This window comes from Dermatophagoides farinae, chromosome 2, assembly GCF_024713945.1.
Source record: "Dermatophagoides farinae isolate YC_2012a chromosome 2, ASM2471394v1, whole genome shotgun sequence".
Lineage (NCBI taxonomy): Eukaryota > Metazoa > Arthropoda > Arachnida > Sarcoptiformes > Pyroglyphidae > Dermatophagoides > Dermatophagoides farinae.
This window is the reverse complement of record NC_134678.1, coordinates 1,897,381-1,919,159: the sequence shown is the minus strand read 5'-3', so window position 1 is coordinate 1,919,159 and position 21,779 is coordinate 1,897,381. Positions and strand designations below refer to the sequence as shown.

The window sequence follows — 21,779 nt, the reverse complement described above, 5'->3', positions numbered from 1 at the left end:
CTCTCTCTATCTGTTTTCAATGTCATCGACATTCAATATTTGAATACGTGTATGAAAATGATAGAGAGAGAGAGAGAGAGAGACGCACACACACACAATTAATGTTCAATGTCTTTGAATTATTTGAAATTTTGCTTTCATTTCTTGATTTTTTTTATCTGAATCTGAATTTTTTTTAAATATTTAAATGAATCTTCTTTATTTTATTTTTTTTTTTAATTCAACCACATTTTTCAATCATTATAAAATAACTTGTGTTAGAATGTGAACAGATATAGATAGATAGATAAATGTTTAATATCACAAGAGATATATTAGCAAATACACATATACAAACATATAAACAAAACAAAACAAACAAACAAAAAAATCAAGGACATGATCCATCAGGACTGGAATGCTGCTGTTGTTGTTGGACAAATTGGACATCCTAATATATATATAAAAAAGAGAGTGAATGCGGACATATCAATTTGATCTTCAATAACTTTTTTTCGAGGACATTCTAGGCCATTTATTTCAATTTTCATCATTATCTTGCCGGACACATCAAGAACAGTATCAACAACAACAACAACAACAACAACAGAAAACAAAATGAGAACTTTTGATCGAATTAAATATTATCAACAACAACGAAAAAAATCTCGAGCTCGCGCGTTTATTTAGAAACAAGTTTTTTTTCGAATTGTATTCTATTACACTGTTCAACACTATCACCATCTATCGGTATGATAATTTAATTTTTCGTTTATTCCATACAAATAAAACGTAGAATATTTTGATCAATAAATATACAAGTTGGATCATTTGTTAATTTTCGTGTTGAAAGAATCGTTGTTAAATCGTATGTATTATCGGTAGGAAAATCGAATCCTTCATTATCATTTGTTTCTTTTCCATATGTTTTCCAATTCGAATGAATAGATATGAATAAATGATTATGGGCAATGAATTTTAGCATCTGTGTTTGTTGACTAGCGATGGATTGTTGGCCATTATTGTTGTTTTCTTCATTATCGATCATCGTGGATTTTGTCATCAATTCATCGATTAAATCTTCATACAATGGTGAATGTTTTCGATCAAATATCGTATATTGTTGATAACAATGTCGACTATTTTCGATTAAATCGTATTTATAATAAATTTTACCAACATTATTAAACGGTATCATTGATCGTGACCAAGTTGCCATTATTTTCAATTTAAATGTTGAAATTGTTGGTATTGAAAAATTGGCTACGATTAATTGATCGCCGATTATGCATGCGATTGGCAAAAGACCATAGATTTGTTTGATTAAATTTCTAATAATATCATCGTCTTCGGGTAAATTTGCCAATTTCATTTCATTGTGGCCAGATAATAAAAATACTTTTGTAGGCATTAATATTTTCATGCATAATAAATAGATAAGACAATCAAGATTATCAAGATTTTGCAAATAATTTCCCATGAACAATAATACACTTGGAACGATGAATGGAAATGTTTTGAAAATGTTTCGATTGAACATAAATAAATCTTCTATGGATCCATTTAGATAACCGAAAATATATGCCGGTGATTGTAATTCCAAAATTGGTGATTCATTTTCGAATAAACGTTTTGCGAATTCCAGAATCATTCGTAAATAATGTAACATTATTGATCTGTTTTCAAAATAATAATTTTCTATTGATTCCAAATTAGATTCTAATTGATCTTTACATGTTTGAATTTTTCCAATACGATTAATAAATTCATTGGCCAAATTGAAAATGTTTCGATTTTGAATATCATCAATGAATGTCATTACCGATTCAGATTGAGCAAAATTCGGTTTAAATTTCAATACTTTTATGATTTCACCAGATTTTCCAATATGAGTAAGCAACGATGAAATATTATATTTTGGAAATTCTGTATCCAGAATGTAGAATAAACAAGAATCACATCTGCCATAATAAATTGTATTATCAACTAATTTTTGTTGTACAGTTGTAGCAATATTTCGACAATTGAATTTTTTATAAATTTCTTCAAAAAATGGAAAATCACTGAAAGGATTTTCATCAGTTTTACGTAAATTGAACTCTGCCAAACCGTTTAGAAGATCACGATATTCAAGGTAACCACGATTTTGTCTATCCAAATGTCTGAAAATTTTTATTCTACTTTCTTTATACCAGGTACCAACGAACCAATCAAGTTTATCACAAAATAAATGAAATGATGCCAGGCTCATCGTACTGGAAGGATGGCATTGAATGAAAAATTCATTGTACAAATATTCAGCCGCAATTGATAGATTGATAGCACAATCGCTTTGCCATGATTGTTCAATTTTAGGCAATTCTTCTTCGATAATTTCTTCATAATTAACTTCAATAAAATTCATTGTCCAAAAGTTTTTATCATTATTGAAATATTGGATAATTTCACCACCCCAAACAGTAGTGAAAATTGATGGCAATTTAGCAATTGGTAACCAGGTTATTTCGTCATTACTGGTACTTGATATAGTATCATCATCATTAACATTACAAATGCATGTATTATTTGAATTAATTAATTGTGAATAATATATCCATTTTGTTATAAATCTACGAATTTTTGGCACTTTTATTCGATACATGTGTACAAGATCCGAATGAATCATCATTTGTTTGTTTGTATCGATATTATTGTTATTTTTAAAAATCATTAAATCAAATAGCGATGAAATTGTTTCACTAATCGATTGATTTGGCTGTGTTAATGGTGTGGATGGAAAATAATAATAATCAATAATCTGTTGCAATGCAATTGTCTGATGTTGTGGACATATTAAAATGATGCATAAAATATCTTTAGGTATATCATGATTTTCACAATGACAAATCATTGGTGTCATTGATTGTTCGTTGGAATTTGATGATGTTGATAATGATGATGATGGTAAAATACTTTCTGTTGATTTTACATTAATATTATGATGATTATTATTATTACTATTATTTGCAATTTGTTCATCTTCAATTTCACGATCACAGGTAGCAAAACCAATACTAGTAAGACTTTTACTCATTGTCAATGATGGTTCTGTTGCATTAGCAACAACATCATCATCAGTGGTGGATGATGCTTTTGGTTGTTGTTGTTGTTGTTGTTTCGAGGGATCACTAGCCATATTATTTAACCGATTCAACTGTCTAATCAAATAAATTTTACAAAAAATCAACAAATTTTCTATACACAAAATTTAAGCCCATTTTATTATTCTTTTTTATTATTCATATTCATTACTATTGTTTTTTTTTTGCATAAGTTCGGTAATTATATTATCAATAATAATCATAATGTCGTTATATCGTGATTGAAAAAAACAAAGCAGAATAATCTGTGTGTGTGTCAAAGAAACAAAAAAAAATTTTAAAAGAAAACAATGAAAATTCGGGGATAATCGGCAAATATATATCAGAATTATGATTCGTTGATCAAAAAAAAAAAAAAAAAAAAAATGAAAAATAAAATCCAGTCAAATAAAATATTCTGTTCATTCTGTCATTGAATTAGCATTAAATTGTGTATATATGTAGTCAATGGAAGAAATAATTGTAATCTCTAATCAAGAGAAATAATGAAAAATGAAAAAAAAGAAATCTATTGTGAATCCAAAATGTGAACGAAACTATAGAAAACAAATTATATTATTGCATTAGATCTGTATGAAAAAAAAAATTGCTGTTGTCAGATTAATAAACGGATTTAACCGGAAATAAAACTGTGAATATGTGTAAATTAAATGGGCACATATAATAATTGATTGATCAAACATTGATCAATTCATTACATGAATGAATGATGGATTTCTGACAAGGATAGAATTTGATTGATGTAAATTTGAATAGAATTTTTCAATAAAATCAAATGAATCATGTGTATATAAAGAATTGTGAATGTGAGTGGTGTATACAAGTATAACAATTAAGAAAAAAAAACGATGATGATGATGATGATGATGATAATGAAATACAAATTAGAAAAAAAAATGAAAAGACAGATTCAAAGAGAGAGAGAGAATCATCGTTGTATAATCTCTTCCAAAATTAAATTAAATGATGATGATGATGATGGGTAGGCATATGAATAATGTTGAACAATTTAATGTTTGTGTACGTGTGTAACAATCAATATAATGATATATAATAGTAATAAATAGAATATATATTCTTCCCCAAAAAATATTGAATCATCAATTTTGTTGATGAATCCAAAAATTTGATAAATTATTCATGTTGATGGTGATAATTTGGGACACATATATATCATTTCATATGTTGTGGTGGGTGTGTGTAGAAAATTAACCAGTATATATTAATCATCACCATCATTTTAGAACTATTTTTTTTTTTAAAACACAGGCTTCGAATATAAGAATTCGGTGTTTTTTTTCTTACTGAAAATGATCAAAAAAAAAAGATGGAGAACAAGAATGTTGAATTGAAAGAGAAACAAGAGAAAAAAAAATTTGATACAAGAACAACAGAAAAAAGGTGTGTATAGATCACAAATAAAAATGAAACGATATTCAATTACATCATCGTCATCATCATCAATATCGTATTCAATTCGTTGTTTTGATGTTAAAATGTGTTCATTTTAAAAAAAAGCTCGAGAAAAATAAACAAAAAGAAAAAGAAAAAAAAATAATAGGAAGAGAAAAAAAAATATTCGAATATGGAAACTTAATGAAATTATATATGTTTTGTTTTTTAATTGCACTTGGTCGATTGTTGTTGTTGTTGTTGTTTTTCATTCATTTCTATCTTTTTTTCCCATTGAATTTTTTTTTTTTTTGATCTGATCTATAAAACCAGCACTTGATAATTGATAATTCAAACTATAGTGGATTATTGAATTGATTGTGTGTGGGGGCGAAGATGTAGATGAATAATTGATTGAATCTTTTTTTTTATTGGATGTTTGGCATTTATCGAGTTTTTTTTTTGCTGATTAATCTTGAGCAACAATAAAATGATGAAGGATTCATGACAGACGAATTCATATGGATTTCTGTGTGTGTGTGTGTTTGTGTGTAGGTGTGTTTAGGTATTATGAGCAATATGAAAAAGCAGATTTTATTTCTAATTTGATTTTGAATAAATTTTCAATTGAATAAATTCCGAATTAAAGTTGCATTATTATATCTTATGATCATTTTTTGTTGAAGGGGCCTACTATTGTCATTGAATAGATTGAGGTATGAAATTGATTAGAAAATAATTTCAAGATTCTGGTTTTGTGGAATCGGATATTGGCTCAGTCGCCGTCGTCGTATCAGTAGCAATATTCGATGATGATAAAGAGGCAGTGTTTTTATTGTTCGCAGTTGATGATATTATTGCGGAAGTTGTCACCGTCGTCGTACTACTAGTTTTAGTATCATCAACACTTGACGACGATTGTTGATCTTTTATCGTTGATGTTCCATCACTTGGTTTAGATGATTGAGATTCAACAGATGATTTTGTCGTCAACTCACTACTACTTGCGGTTGTTGTTGTTGTCGTCGTCGTTGTTGTTAATGGCTGACTACTCGTCGTTGTCGATGTTGCGGAAGAAGGCACAGACAATGTTGATGGAGCAGTAGCTGTTGTTGACGATGATGATGATGATGGAGCTGTAATTGATCGATGTACAATAAAACGAATCTGTCTTTGAGCATTGAATGATGAATAAAAATCACCAATTATAAAAACCGAAGTCTGATCTTGCTGTTGTTCACTAATTGTCGTCGTCGATGATGATGATGTTAACGGTTGCTGATGTTGTTGGCTTAATTTTTCCGTAACTGTCGTTCCATCGCCACCATTCGGTGATGATGGTTCTTCTGGTGATGTTACTGATGATTTTACTGTCGTCGTCGCTGTTGTTGTTATCGTTGGCTGTGATGATGATGATGTTGAAGACGTTGTTGAATCACTTCTACTTTCTTTTGATAATTTGATTGTAGCGCCCGATGTCCGCTGTAATTCGGTAATAACGGAACCACCTTTTCCAATAATACGTCGAACTTGATTCGTGGGCACCATTATTTCTACTTTTAAAATGGCCGGATCACCATAAGGACAAATAGTTGCAGGGCTGGCAGTCATTGATAATTGATTGGATAATTCTGTATAAACTTTTTGAAATACAAAAAATTGTGCTTGATTCTGTGAAAATGCATTTCCGTAAATCGTTACACGACGTTCTAAAGGCTTGCTAATAGCACTACTGCTGCTTTCAATAGCAGTCGATGAACTTGTATCTTCTTCATTCATTTGAGCAACCTGTATTGGAAATAAATAACAGTTAATTTGGTAGTATTAGAATCAATAAATCAAACCTTGATTACGGCTCCAGAATTGTTCATCATTTCACGAATGGTCGATCCACCACGTCCAATAATGGCACCAACCACAGAATTCGGTATGTATATCGTGACTGTTTCTTTAACATTATCCAAATTTGGCAGCATTGATGAATATAAATAAGTACTCATGTATGGCGATGGAACATTCTGTGTCCCAGATCCAGCGCCAATAAATGGAGCAGTAGGTGCACCAAAACTACTTTGTGGACCGTGAGGTGAATACATGAAAGGTGCAAAATTATATGGATTGTAAAATGCTGTTGTAGCTGCTGGCCCTTGCGTTGAAGAAGAAGGTAACTGATGTGGCTGAGAACCACCCGGAACTGGTCCAGTGGCACTGGTTGTTGGCGATGTGACTGACGAACTGCCCATAACGGCAGATGATCGACCAATCAAAGCAGATGGTGGTATATTCGTACAGGTGGGCGATGCACCTAATGGTGGATAAGACATTGGCTGTGGCTGCTGTTGTGGATGTGATCCTGGACCCAACGAATATGGTATACCCAGTGGTCCGGTTGTAGCTGATTGACCAGGTGTTAATAACGATGAAGGAGGTAACGAGGAATGATGAAAACCAGTTGGATGATGATACATTAAAGATTGTTGATATTGCATGCAATCACTTTCAAAACATTGGCGTAACTTTTGACTAATCATCACTTCGGCTTTACACATACTTTCTAACTGACCCGAGATTGATATGATTCTCTCTAGTTGATATTGTGAAGCAAGATTGGCACTAAAATCATTTTCAAAAAAAAAATAAATAAATAAATAGATTAGCACAATTGAATAGAATAATGAATCACATACCTGTTAATTGTGATTTTAGTGTCAGTCTGTTGCATAATACGTCTAATTGTGTTACCACCTTTACCAATTATACGGCCAATAAGATTGTTGGAAGCAAGTATCTTTAATTGAATCTCATCAGGACGATTCAATGATTTGGCCTCTTGTTGCATGACTTCCAATATGCGGCGACATGCTTGTGAACAATTGTCTGGATTACCATAAATCATAATGATATTTTCGTTTGCCGATGAACTTTCCTTTCGATGAACATCGACACGGGCATGTGTTTCTTGTGTGATTTGTCTGATGGTTCCACCGCCACGGCCAATGATTGCGCCAACTAAATCCTTTAACACTAATATTCTAAATAAAAATAAATCAATTATAAGATTAATGTTGAAAAATTAACTTGTCGTTTATTATTTATTACCTTAATGGTAATGTGGTGGCAAAACGAAATTGAGGCCAAGATGCAGCCGTTGATGAAGCTCCAGGCGTTGGCAATGATGATGACGTTGATGAAGATGGTGTTGCTGGACCACCCATTACACTAGGACCACCAATACCGGTTGTTGAAATTTTCGAAGTTCGATGTTTGGCTGATGAACCATTCTGATGATGAACACCACCACCACCACCACCAATACTGCCTGTTCCTCCCGTACGATTGCCAATGGTTGAACCAACAAGACCACCACTACCGGTACTAGCTGCTGCTGCTGCTGCTGAACCATTCTGTTGCTGTGTGGTTGTTGATGTACCAGAAGCTATTCCAGGAGTCTTCGGCATCTTTCCATTACCCGAAGTTTCCATTTTCAATCTCATTTAGATGGATTTGGAATATTTTTGTTTTCACTTTTGTTTTATATATTTTAAATAATGGCAGTATATATCAATCAATCAATCAATGAAGAGTGAAAAAAAATCAATGTAATCAAAGTATTTTTCGTGTATAATAATGAAATAATAATAGTATAGTAATTGTGGTGGTGAATGTAAATATGAAGCTCAAATTGTAATTAAAAACAAAAAGAAGCGAGCAAAAAAAAAATAAAAATAAATTCAAACCAACAAACAATGATAAATATATATATAATCTCAATTGAATACACAATAATAATAATGAAATGAAATGATAAGCACGAGCTTGAATTTGAATTTTGTTTTGTTTTTTTCGTTTTTTTTTCAAAAATATCTCCTAATTTTGCTTGTATGAATAAATATATGTGTAAATGTTAATAATAATAGAATAGAAAAATAAAAGATTCAAATTGAATAACAGCAAGTATAATATGAGAATGTGTGTATAATAATAATAATGTATAATGTATAACGATTTCAAAAATTTTTTTTCTCTTCAACAAACGTTTACTATAACAATAATGGATGATGATGAATCAATCAATTTTGATGATGAAACAATCATCGTTTCGTTGGTTGGCTGTATAAATTCTTCTCTTCAATGATCAGAGAGGTTAATGATTTACGCGTGTCATATATACACACACACACAAAAACACCGGAAATCTGTGATTTAAAAATGAAAAGAAAAAAATCAATTTTTTTAGTTGTTAAAAAATGATCATCAAATGATTTATAATAATAATAATAATGAAAACAACATTTCACAAAACAATAACGGCAAAAAAAAATTGGCCATCGATCGATCGTCATAATCACAAGATGATGATGATGATGATTTTAACGACAACATTAATCAATAATAATGAAAAAATATATGAAAAGGATAAAGACGAGAAAAAAAATCAATTCAGTGATTCGGGCAACAACAACACCAACACACATTAATGATGATCATGATTTCATCATTATTTCAAAAATTTTATAATGTTATTAATGATGATGATGATTACAAGATGTGCGTGTGTGTGTATGCGACAAAAAAACTATCCAGGTAATAAATTTATCCAAAATCAAAGTGGAAAAAAATGATTATAATAATTTTTTTTTCGATCAAAATCAATTGTCATGAATAATTGATGAATGGTGTAGATTTTTCAATTAAAATTTATAAACTTTATCGATATGAATTTTTGTTTTTTTTTTGAATTCTGCATGATTTTCAACTAAAAAAAAAAATAAGAGATGAAAGGTGAATGAATCACAAAACATGTGAGACGAGTGAGAGAAAAAAGGGCAATGTCACTTTTGGCTAGACGATTGGCTGACTGCCGGGTTAATATTTTTTTTTCTTGTTTACAGATTATTCACTTGTCCGACAACTGTGTGGCCAAAATAATTATCATCACTTTATATTATATGTGTATGAGAATGAAATAATTTTTTTTTCATCATCAAGTGAATGAATATATAAGTTAATCAAAAGTTTATTCGATTTTGTTTTTTATCACCACCATGTTCAACAAACAACGTCACTATTAAGTTTCAAAGTAATATTTCAAAGGTATTTTATCAATGAATAACGTTTTTTTTCTTCCTTGAATATAAAAAAAACAGGCAATACACCATTCATAAAGTATAATTGAAAATGATATTCCATCACCGATATTTTCAAAAAAAAAAAAAAAAAAAAACACAGAGCTAAACATATGAACATGAGATGATGACGAACGAAATGCAGACTCGAAAACTAAACTCAGCAAGTCGAAGGAGAGAGAGAGAGAAAGGGAGCGAGAAGTAGAGAGCAGCCTATCGCTAGACGCCATTAAAACAATGTAAAGAATGTATTGATATGTGTGTGTTTGTTATGTGTGTGTGTTTATGTTCAAAGGAGCGACAAAATAAAATCAGCAAAGATAGAAATAAAGGTAGAGATGTATAACAAAATCCGTAACAACAATACGGATGGATAGATGAATGAATGTATAAATGAAACGGTCTTAAAAATAACCCTCAAATCTTTCTCTTTTCAAAAAAAAGATTACCTATAATGTTTTCACTGTTTTAATCACATTCATTTCGGTCATCATCTTCATCATGATCATCATCATCGACGTCATACATTCATACACACACACAGGAAATTCCAATCATAATTGTCGTTCTTTTCTTTCGTTCATTCAAATTTTTTTTCAACATCCTGTTGAATAGTCAAATGGATGGCCACTAAAAAAAACATACAGATAATACAGACATTTGAAGACACTGATAGGGTATTGAATAAATCAGTGATCACGTAAGCTGATTATAGTTTGGGGGCATGAACGAAGTAAAAAAAATTGAATCAAAATTTTTTTTTTCATGTTCATTACATCATAAGTGCAAAGAAATCAAATGTTGAAAATAAAAAAAAAATCCATATGAAAAACAATTGATCGGTTTTATTTCTAATCAAAAGTAGCTACCGTTATGATTATTGGCCAGGATGATGATGGTCATCATCCTGTATACATTAATGGTGATGATTGAGAAAAAAAAACTGATACAAAGTTGATACGAAAGAATGAACAAATAAAAATATCATTGCAAAAAGGCACTTGAATCATAATCATTAAATATATGAATGCCGTAATCACCATAGCCATCGGCAATCATCATCATTTAGATCAATTTTTTTACGAATGAATTTATGATCTAAAATAAAATGAAATGAATGAATGAATGAATGATCAGCATCAATGATAAAATAAACCAGGGATTATGATCAACACTACTATCGTACACAAGTTTTCTTTAAAAAAACAGCTCCCATTTTGGATATTTTCAACATGTGTTTGAATTGTTCGAGAGAAAAATAAAAGGGTTAAAAGTCTCAATGATTTTTTTTTCTGGGAATTATGCATGTAAATGTATGTGGAAAAAAAAGATAAATTGTAGCAAAAAATAAGAATTTTGTCTCTCTAACTGTCTGGCTTCCAAAGAAATTTATAACTGTGATGAAAAAATGATGATCAAAAAAAAAATGGCAATCATTCTACGGCACAAACCTAATCATCAATCATCTACTGTTTCGTTATTTTTTTTCCTCATTCACATTGTATCAAAACATGAACATAATTAACCATAAAAAAATGAAAATCCTGTCCGGAAACGAAGAAAAAAACCCAAAAAAAAAAATTATTTTCCATCATCGTTACGAATTAATCAGAGATAGAGACTAACAAACAGAGAAATAAAAATGATGATCTTCAACTCTTACTCATTGATTCATTCATTAAAAAAATTTTTTTTTCTTCATTGAGTCAATGTCGCATAATTCAACATCATCATCATCATCATTTGCATTTATTATCAATCGAAAAATTAAAAAAAAAATGATGATCTAACCGGACAATTATGAATGGAATTTTTGCATTAATGAAAAAAAAAAGTTTGGCGCGTAAAATCCCGTGAAGAAAAAAAAAGATAAATTAAAGGTAAAATATTTGAGCAAAAAGAAAAAAAAACCCGACAACGATGACGACATTAGATTGGCATTGCAAAATGAAGGAGAGAGAGAGAAACAAAAAACTAGATACAGACTATGGAAATTATTCAGTGGGGAAGAAATTGGATAAAAAAAAACCTAATGCAATCACATCAACAATCATCATGAAGAAATATATTTTTTTTTCTTCGAATTAGAAATTCAACCGAAACAGCAACAACAAAGATGACTAATAAGACAAAATCGAGGACGATGAACATTTTTTTTCGTTTCGTTTCGTTTCGTTTCTCATTCATCTCATATTATTTTTTTTTCTTTTCACCCGACGGTCAAATGTCCGACAAAACAACATGCACAAATACCAGACCATAATCTTTCGTACTTTCAACAAAAAATAATAATATTAGCCATCACAGTTATAAAAATTCAGAGGTTTTCAGAACTCGATTGCTTAGTTTTTTTTTCGTTGAAGTGTGTGTGTGTAAGTGTGTGTGTGGGTGGGTGTATGTTTATGTTCGTGTGAGGGAAAGAAAAAGAGAGAGAGAGAGAGATGATATTCATTAGAAACGAACTTTTGACATCAATTTCTCAGGTGTTACCTGGTTTTCTACATTTTTTCTCTGATAAAAAAAAATTTTTCTTCTTCTACTAAATAACCAAAATCATCATCATGATCTTGATATTGCATCTTCTTGTTATTTCGAGAGGAAAAAAAATTGACTTTTTTTTAGCAGCAAAATATTTGAAGAATTTTGTTTTTCTCTTTTTTTTTATTTTTATTTTCCTATTTATTTCAATCGTGAGAAACAACTATAACTAAAACAACAACAACAACAGCAGCAGCAACAACAACAACAACATAAAATAAATACACAAAGACATTAAATCGATCGATTCAAATTATTATTCAAACAAACAAATTAGCAAAAATCGTAAATATCGGCAAAATAATTTGTTTGTTTGAACAATGTCATCATATTTTCATTCAAATCCGATTAGATTAAATCAGATTATTATTAGATAAAAAACATTCAAAATTTGAGCAAAATAAATGATTAAAATTACCATACCTTTGTCTTCAAACACACACACACACACCAATTGAAATTTATGTCCAATTATTTTGTGAAATATCACACACACACACACACACACACTGTTTTGGACATACACCGAAACAGATCAATATAAAAAACAAACAATTTATAGAATCTGGATCTTCAAAATCTATCGTGAACAATAACCGATAGACGGCAGTGTAGATTGGTGAAAAAAAATTTTCGAATCAATAAAAAAAAATTCTTTCTATTATTGAATGGCGCGAAAAGTTTGAAAATTTAAATAAAAAAAGCTCACACGTTTATGTTTCGAATGTAAAAACTTGATTAAACTTGTAGACGAGTAAATGGTTCGGATCGGTTTTTTTTTAATTTTCGATGAATTTTATTTCATTTTTTTTATTGCAAAACAATATCAATTTTTGGCAGTGATCAGTATCTTCATGAGATTCAATAATCAGAAAAAAAAATTTCAAGATTCATTCATATCTCTTGTAAATTTAGAGATGTAATAAAGATGAGATGTGTAAATTCTTCGAAAAAAATGCAAAAAAACGTGAAATGTAACAAATATTATCAGAATTTTTATTTTCTTGCTGATTAATTGCTGAATTTATATTCGTTTCAATCAATAATATCAAGAATTATTTTCTCAGCCCAGTCTGGATCGCATTGAATTTGTATATTGTTTAAAATCAATATCGATGATCAAGAATTTTGAATAAAGAGAAAAAAGAACACAGTTTTCTTTACCAGAATCCAAACACACACACACAAATCAAATAACAAAAAAAAATTGTCAAATAGAATTGGAAATGAAATTTTTCATATTTGTTGTTGAATCATTGATTCAGATGGATGGAAAAATATTACAGAACAAAATAAAGATAAACATTGATTAATTTTTTAGTTGTAAATGATGATGAACAAAAAAAAATTAATTTTGATGAAAGGCATTAAATAATTTCATTCATTCAAATATTTTTCAATCAGAAATTCATCATGGTTTATGTATGTGTGTGTGTTTGTATGTATTCATCATGATTTCTTTATTCGATGTTCGAGGTTTGAATTCTCGTGGTCATATAAATATTTTGGCGTCTGTTGTTGTACAGCCATTCACGAATTCAAACACAAACACACACAGACACACGTTTACATGGAACATGCACAAGATATGTTCCAAAATACTTGCATTAACTATATATACTGTGTGTGTATATATAGGATCAAATGTTGATCACAATTCCATTCACATTTGTTTTGGTATGTGTTTATATATATAAATATAAAATGTTTGAATGTAATCGTCATCATCATCATCATCATCGTTATTATTATTATTATTATTATTAAACTCGTAGATTCCTCATCCGTATACTCTCATCATCATGATCATCACTAAACTGGAAGTTTAAAACTGGTTAAAAATGATAACGGTCATAACTAATGGTGGTGGTAGCATTGAAAATTAAAGAAAATAAAAATGATGGACACACAATCCTAGCACATCACATACATACACACACACACACAAGAGAGATGTTTGAATGTGTAACCATCATCATCATTGAATATATTTTCAGAATGAAAAAAATCATTCGGTTATTTCATTGAAAAAATAACCGTGTGTATGTCTCTCTCTCTCGCTCTCTTTCATATCTTTAGACACACATAGAGGAAAGGTTGGTTAAGATTTTTCTGAACGAATGCACAAAGAGAAAAAAAAATTACAACGATGATGATATATTCCTGTCAAACGTGTGTGCGCACAAACACACAAACACTTGTGATTCAAATAAACGTATAGATAGCAAGGATTTTTTTTTTCGTTCATTCATAAAATCTTTTCATGCTTTCATTGCTTTTTTTCTTGTAAAGAATTCCACTATTTCTGCTAGCAGCAGCATTCATATATCTGCTATATATATGAATGTGTGCTGTTTTTTTTGATCCAAAATAAAACAAAAAAAAATTCAAATAAATTTAATGGCGCCATATGTAATGTTATTTTTTGTCCATAACATTGGCCCACAGCCTATTCTGTAACATACATGCACCTACCATAAAATCGAATGATAGAGAAAAAAACTGTGTCGATGGTGTTATTATTCTAGAATTCTAGATTCTATAAATTGTATTGCATTTACACAATGAACCTAATTTATTTGTTGTCGTGTGAGAATGATCATCATCATCATCATCATCAACCATACACAATATTTTCAATGATCATCATCAATAACGAAAAGAAAAAAAAAACGAAATGAGTACCATATACTGATTGACGTCATTCGAAATAAACTAGAGCTAAAATGAAAGAAAAAAAAATGAACTAAAAGAGAACCAAAGAAACCTATTGACGTCATTCGGTGTCATTCATGACCATCGCATTCCCCATCAATCCATATAGAATGAATAGCTTTCACACTGTTGGCCATTATCATTATCACCAATTACATTTTGCCCCTTTACTTACTAAATAACAAAAAAAAAAATCAAAAAAAAACCAAAATAAACACAAAAAAGTTTCTGTATGTATGTATTCAATGATCGATAAGTTCAAATTGATTTAATGATTGAATGATGACAAAAAATAAATTGATTATCTATTTTTATCCGACCAAAAAGGTAGGAATTTCGTTATTATAATTCCAATAGAATTTTTAAATTTTCTTTAATTTTGAATAATAAATTGAATTATTGTAACATTCATTTGATCGATCAAATTGATGATTGGCATAAAAACATGTTATTTGTTTTAAAAAATTTAATTTTTTTCTACTGTTGTTGTTGTTGTTCAAATCAGTCAATTGGTTGTGGTAGAAACCAAAGAAAGAATAAAACAAAATTCTTTGTCGATCAATGGTGAAACATGCATACAAACACAAGACAGGCAGATTGAATAATAAAGAATGAAAAAAAGAAAGAGAGGTCAATCGTAATTTGCGTCATCAAAGACGTCATCAGATGTACAGACAATTCCAATACACAGATCAGAATCCAAGAATGAAAAGATTCAAAAAAGAATTTATGCATGTGAGTGTGTGAGAATGTATGGCATAAAGACAACATGATTCCAAGGATATTTGTTCACTTGAATTCAAATGAATGAAAAAAAACAAATTCAATGCGTGTGTGTGTATGTGATAGATAGAAAATATGAATGAAAAAAAGTAGGTCACAAGTTCGAAACAGTTCTGGGCTTTCGGGGTAGTTTATTCACACACACACACAATGTGGCCACCCATTACTCTATTCACTATCACTTCAAAATTCATATACAAGACAAGAATTTCAAAATAGTAAAGAGACCCAAAAATATATACAACAGCAACAAAAACAAAAACAAAAAAAAAACAACGAAAAAAAATCTACTATATTGCACACGGTGTAAAACAGTTTTTTTCTTGTGGTTATATATATATATTGGCCTTAAAATAGTACTTCAGTCTAGGTCATTCCAACGTATCAACAACGAAAAAAAAAACAGCAAACACATATATAGTGAGAGTGAGAAAGAATGAAAAGAAAAGCAAATTAAGCAAAGCACAAAGGACGAAGGCAAAAAAAAAAGAAAGAATCAAGCAATTAAATTCTGAATGAATGAAACGACAACAACAACAACAACAACAACAAAAACAACATCAAACTAAACTGAATTGATAGGATGCTGTTGTTGTTGTTGTTGCAACGATGATGATGACGACGACGATGAACCAAAACCAAAAAAAAAAAAAAAAAATCCAAAAAAGTATAACTATAGTTGGAAATGCGTGTGTGTGTGTGTGTTTCTATAAATAGAATCAGTTTTTTTTTCTTCGATTCATGTTTTTCACATATATTCTATTAGTTCAACAGAATATTTTGAACCATAGAAAATGGCTATATATTCCTTACGCACACACACACACATGGATTCTTATTCGACGCATGTCTTTATAAATAGCACACCTGATTTCTCTCTCGTCATATCATATCATAGGAATCTAAACAAAGCACAACAGAAGACAAAGAAAAAATTCGGCGCCAATTGATAATAGTTTGGACAGTTTTTTTTCCCCCAAATAAAATTCTTCATTTATATTTTTACTCAAAATTATCGATCCAAAATATCATTATATGATGATAATGATTATTATTAAATTGATGGATAAATAAATGATCAAAAAAAAAATGAAAAAAAAATTTAGGCCACACAATTTCAGAAATAGAATCTTAGTGTTCCAAAAAAAACATCAGCATCATCATCAACAGCGACGTCATGATGATGATGTTCTATTTTTAGAACAAACCAAATTCTGTAGATTGTTTTTTTTTCATTTGGTTGAGATCGACATTGTCAGCATCATCATCACCATCATCATCATGATGATGGTCGAATAAAAATCATGGTCATTCAATAGTATATATTGATATTATAAGATAAACGAAGAGAGAGAGAGAGTGAAAAAAACAATACAAAAATAAAAAACGGAAATATCTTACCTTTTTTTGCTGAGTGCAAATTCTTTAAAAATGGTAATAATAATACAATTCAATTATGTTATTTTTGTTGTTGTTATTGTTGTTGATGTTGATGATGAGTCAAATGAAAGACAATATATCATCTTAGTAACAAATTTTTTTTTCTTTTCGTAGCAATAATCGATGATGATGATGATGATGATTATGTGATATAGATAGTGGTGATGATGATGATTATTCGATTGACAATGTCACAAATGCATTCATATACAATTTATGATAACAAAATATTATATAAAGATATGAAAAAAGTGATGAAAAAAAAACATATCAAATGCTGAGGATTTGTCCTTGTATCGGTATTTTTTCTTCAAGCTTCTTTTAGCTTGATTGATTATCGATCAATGATCATCGACGACGATGAAGAAGTAGAAGAAAAAAATCCACTGTAGTTTTTTTTTCAATTCAAATATTATGGTTGCAATTTGATGATGATGATGACATATATTCGATTCAAATTTCTAATTTCAATTTTTTTTTTCGTTTCTCATCAATTGATTATTTTGACGATTAATGTACAGACATTGATCACACTATAGGTGTAATGATGATGATGATTCGATAGTTGATGATTTTATATAACACGTATATATATATATATCGTCTGTATATTAGTGGTTGAATCAGATTTATTGGATTTATTATTTCACATGGAATTCGATTGAGTCCATAAGATATATATAGCAGCACATAGAATAAAAAGGGAACAAAATATGAATGTAAAAGAAAAAAAATAAATCAAGATACATACCTGCTGCTGCTGCTGCTGCTGTCCAGTTCACAGATACACACACACACACAGTAAAAATTGAGTATATGCGATATTTTTCACATTCTTGGCTCCATTGATTCAATACACTATAAAATGTGTGATAAAATTAAATGATGAAATTAGTTGAATGTTTTTATTTTTGCTTCACAGAAAAAAAACTGGAATATATGATCATGATCGACATGGATTTTGAAATGGTAAAACAAAACAAAAAAATTCAATTATCCAAAGCTAAAATTTCCGATACTAACAATTGTTTTTTTTTCATATTCAAACATCCGATATCTTTAGTGTAATAATAATTTATTATTATATAGATTCATTCACAAACAAATTTTACAAATAAAAAAAAACAATTTCAAATAAATGTTTGTCTGGCATGCATGCATAGATCTATATCCTTATCCTGTTTTTATGTGAATGCACATTTTATAATAAACTTTGGCAGCAGCTACAACAACAACAACAACAACAAAACAGTAGGAAATGATTTGATTGAGACACGCCAAACTACACTAAAGAACAAAAAAAAAATTCATCAATTATTTTCATTGAAATTGTATTTTGAAAAATGAAACATTGTTTCATTCAGTTTTTCAATGTATAAAAATTGAATAAGGTAAAACAAACGTATAACTCAACACTGATATTATCATAAATTGACCACTTTGGATATATAGAGCGGTGGATTTTTTTTTTGCACACATTTTTCTGTGAAACATATAAATCTGTCTTTTTTTTGCATTTATATACCTTGTGACCAATGATCGATGACGGTGATGATTAGTCATTCGGATTTCATTCAAAATCGATGATGATGATGATGATCAAATTGATAATTTGATTTGAATGAAAATTAAATTCACTTATAAATGCCGGTTAATATATTGCTATAAATATGAAATTTAGAAAAAAGAGAAGAATAGAGAAATATATATAGAGATTAATTTTCATTGTAAATTGTAAATGATTTCCGAAACGGAAAAAAAAGGTCGAAATCAAATTCGAATTCGAACTTGAATTGTCTTTGTGTAAAAGTGTGTGTGTTATAAAAACGGTTGTACGGGATAGATGTAATATATTTATATATAAACTAAGCTCAGATCAGAATTGGTGGCATGTAATGTATTTTGTTGTCATCATTACCATCATCATCATCATTGTCATAATCAATCGTTGATGTTGATGTTGTTGTCGTGGATATTATCGTCGTAGTTGTCGTCGTCGTCGTCGTCGTCGTCTTACACAGAGAGTATCGGGATGAAAAAAAAACGATGATAATTTTTTTTTCGCTTCCTTTTCGATGAGCAGCACAATGTTATTGTGTGTGCGTGTGTGTGTGTGTGTATACGTGGCGTTGTTTGAATTATTTTTTTTTCATCAAAAAAAAAAAATTTCATTCAAAAAAAAAATAGAGTGAATTAGAGTGAACGAACAGGAAAAAAAATTCGCAATAAAAACTAATCAAACGAAGAAACATCGAGCAATTCATAGAAACCTAATGATGAGCAACAAATAATAATTCTGAATTGGTTTGATTCTAAAAACAAAAATATCATCATCAACAACTGCAGGCAACAACAAACAAAAAAAAGTTGTCCATAATAAACACACACACACACGCATACAGCTCTTTAAAAAAAAAAATGCTAAAGATATTTTTTGACGATCCTGTTGTTGTTGTTGTTGTTGTTACCACCATCGACATCTTCGTAGTTGAACCACTACCATCATCATCAATGGTTGTTCATCAACTTTTTTTTTCTTTCTCTCTCTCTCTCTCTTTCTATTCCCTATATAAATTTCAATTGTTTTCTCTCAGTTTTCGACAATCATCAACATCATCATCATCATTATCATCATCAACAACAACAACAACAACAACAAAAACAACATCGCGTCCTCGATAAAATGAATGGCGGTATCAAAAAAAAAAAAAAAAAACTCAGTAGATTTTTACAGCAATGATAACAGACGCAACAAGCGATATATCGCTTTTTTTTCCTTTGGTTCTATAGCAACTGAAATCATCATCATTATTACAACTATAGTGCGTCCGCTAGTTTGATTTTTCATTTTTTTTTGTGTGCGAAAATATTATGAAAAATGAAAAAAAAATTCTTTTCATTTTCTCGTATTTGTTGTTATTGCAATATTATTAGAAAGATTATATTAAAATTCTTGTTATTTAGGAATTATGATTTCAGCATTTCACTTACAAACTTCAGATATTTGTGTGTTTTCACTTTTTTTTTTAAATTTGGTTGTGAAGGATAACAACAACATCAACATCAACGAAATCAAATTATTGCTCACCTTTTTAGCACTGTAAATGAAACCTTCTAATATATTGTTAGGCATCAATCATTGAATTGAATTGAGTTATCTTATCTTTGTTTTGTTTTCCATTTTCTTTATTATGGCTGTCATAGTCAAAATATTTTTTGATCAATATAGTTGCTTTGATTATTATTATTATTATTATGTGTATGTTAAGGTTGTAAAGAATTTTGATTTATACACACAAACACATTGTAATTGAGGTATATTGAGATAAGAGAAATTATTTCACATAGAATTTTAAAGTCTCAAAATTCTTTTCTTCACACACGTTACCAATTAAGAATCATATTTTTTTTCATTTGGACCGATTTTTATATACTCTGAGTTCAAAACAAAAGTGTGTGTATGTTTGGTGTTTTCAATTTCATCATTACATGTCAAGATTTTTGTTTTTGTTTTTGTTTTTGTTTTGTTTCATTCCCCTTTTTCTTTATTCTATAGATTTAACGCCCAATCTTGGATTTGATTTCTGTCTCCGTCTCTCTCTCTCTTACTTTCTTTTAACAATATCATTATTTAATGACAAGTTTATTTTTCTTCATCAAATCTTTTTATTTTTGTCTTTTTATATTTGATTAAATCACATTGTAAAATATCAACATTTTGAAATATCACCAAATTCTACATGATGAATGTTGAATGTCAAGTTTATTCAAACAAACAGTTTATTTTGATTTTGTTTTTCTTTGTTTTTTTTTGTCCATTAACATTAGCTATTATTATTAACAATACAGACGTATCACAATACAATAACGTAGTAAATCACGAAATGATATTTTCAATGAACATCATCATCATCATCATTATTATGGACACAATATGATGGTGATGATGATGACGATGATTATTCTTGTTGCATTTTTTTTTTTGGATTTGTTTTCTTTATTAACCACGAAACAAAACAGAAAAAAAAATTCAAGGCATATCGAAAAAAAAATTCCGTGGATAGTTGCTGTTTTCATGAATGATATACTTTTTTTTCTTGTTCTTTACGTAAGAAAATGGTTTAACCTGCAAAAATTTTTCTGCCCCACACTCACGTATTCACATACACATTCAGATTTGTATTCTACATTCTGTGAATGAATCAGAATTAAAATGAAGAATGAACGAATATCTTTTACATATGGATATACAGAATATTCTATTCTTTATCAAGCGCGCGAAAACAATGAAAAAAAAACAAAAATTCTGAATATGACATGAGCCACCACCATCGACCAATCAACCAACTAACTAACCAACCGCCAACAAAAAAGGCAAGAAGAAAAAAATCTTGTATAATGCCAATCGCCATCATAAACCAACAAAAAAAAAGAAAAAAAGAAAAATAAATAAAAATAAACGTAACACTATATCATTCATTTAATTCATGTATATATATACATGGAGTATTTATCCATCTTTTCTATCTATATATAAATTCGCGGTCAAGATAACGTCATGATGTGACGTAAATATGGCACACAAATCTAAATACAAGAACCGACAACAACAACAACATCACCATCATATAGAACAAATGGAGAGAATATACAATATACAACACAC

The 21,779-nt window shown here is 29.4% G+C and overlaps 2 protein-coding genes across 4 annotated transcripts; both read right to left on the bottom strand.

The window, feature by feature from the left end:
• Window positions 1-732: 732 nt before the first annotated feature.
• LOC124491691 (uncharacterized) lies at window positions 733-3,218 on the bottom strand. Its single transcript, XM_047054379.2, has one exon. The coding sequence runs from the start codon at window positions 3,152-3,154 to the stop codon at window positions 752-754; it is 2,403 nt and encodes an 800-aa protein (XP_046910335.2). The 5' UTR covers window positions 3,155-3,218; the 3' UTR covers window positions 733-751.
• On the bottom strand, window positions 3,210-19,916 carry LOC124491681 (uncharacterized). Of its 3 annotated transcripts, XM_075728656.1 has the most exons (8): window positions 19,032-19,916; window positions 18,639-18,775; window positions 17,865-17,971; window positions 17,075-17,717; window positions 7,611-8,707; window positions 7,199-7,543; window positions 6,356-7,124; window positions 3,210-6,299 (listed from the first exon to the last, which is right to left on the bottom strand). In XM_075728656.1, the coding sequence occupies exons 5-8, from the start codon at window positions 8,003-8,005 to the stop codon at window positions 5,253-5,255; spliced, it is 2,556 nt and encodes an 851-aa protein (XP_075584771.1). In that variant the 5' UTR covers window positions 8,006-8,707; window positions 17,075-17,717; window positions 17,865-17,971; window positions 18,639-18,775; window positions 19,032-19,916; the 3' UTR covers window positions 3,210-5,252. The 3 variants fall into 3 exon arrangements, with proteins under 3 accessions (XP_075584771.1, XP_075584772.1, XP_075584773.1); XM_075728657.1 differs by lacking the exons at window positions 17,075-17,717; window positions 17,865-17,971; window positions 18,639-18,775; window positions 19,032-19,916 and adding an exon at window positions 12,599-13,836; XM_075728658.1 differs by lacking the exons at window positions 17,075-17,717; window positions 17,865-17,971; window positions 18,639-18,775; window positions 19,032-19,916 and adding an exon at window positions 8,803-9,494.
• Window positions 19,917-21,779: the final 1,863 nt, after the last annotated feature.

Excerpts from the sequence above, each read along its gene's own strand:
- LOC124491681 (XM_075728656.1), bottom strand. The coding sequence starts at position 8,005 with ATGAGATTGAAAATGGAAACTTCGGGTAATGGAAAGATGCCGAAGACT. Across the intron at positions 7,544-7,610 it reads GCCACCACATTACCATTAAG|AATATTAGTGTTAAAGGATT; the intron begins GTAATAAATAAT and ends ATTTTTATTTAG. Across the intron at positions 7,125-7,198 it reads ACTAAAATCACAATTAACAG|TGCCAATCTTGCTTCACAAT; the intron begins GTATGTGATTCA and ends AAATGATTTTAG.
- LOC124491691 (XM_047054379.2), bottom strand. The coding sequence starts at position 3,154 with ATGGCTAGTGATCCCTCGAAACAACAACAACAACAACAACCAAAAGCA.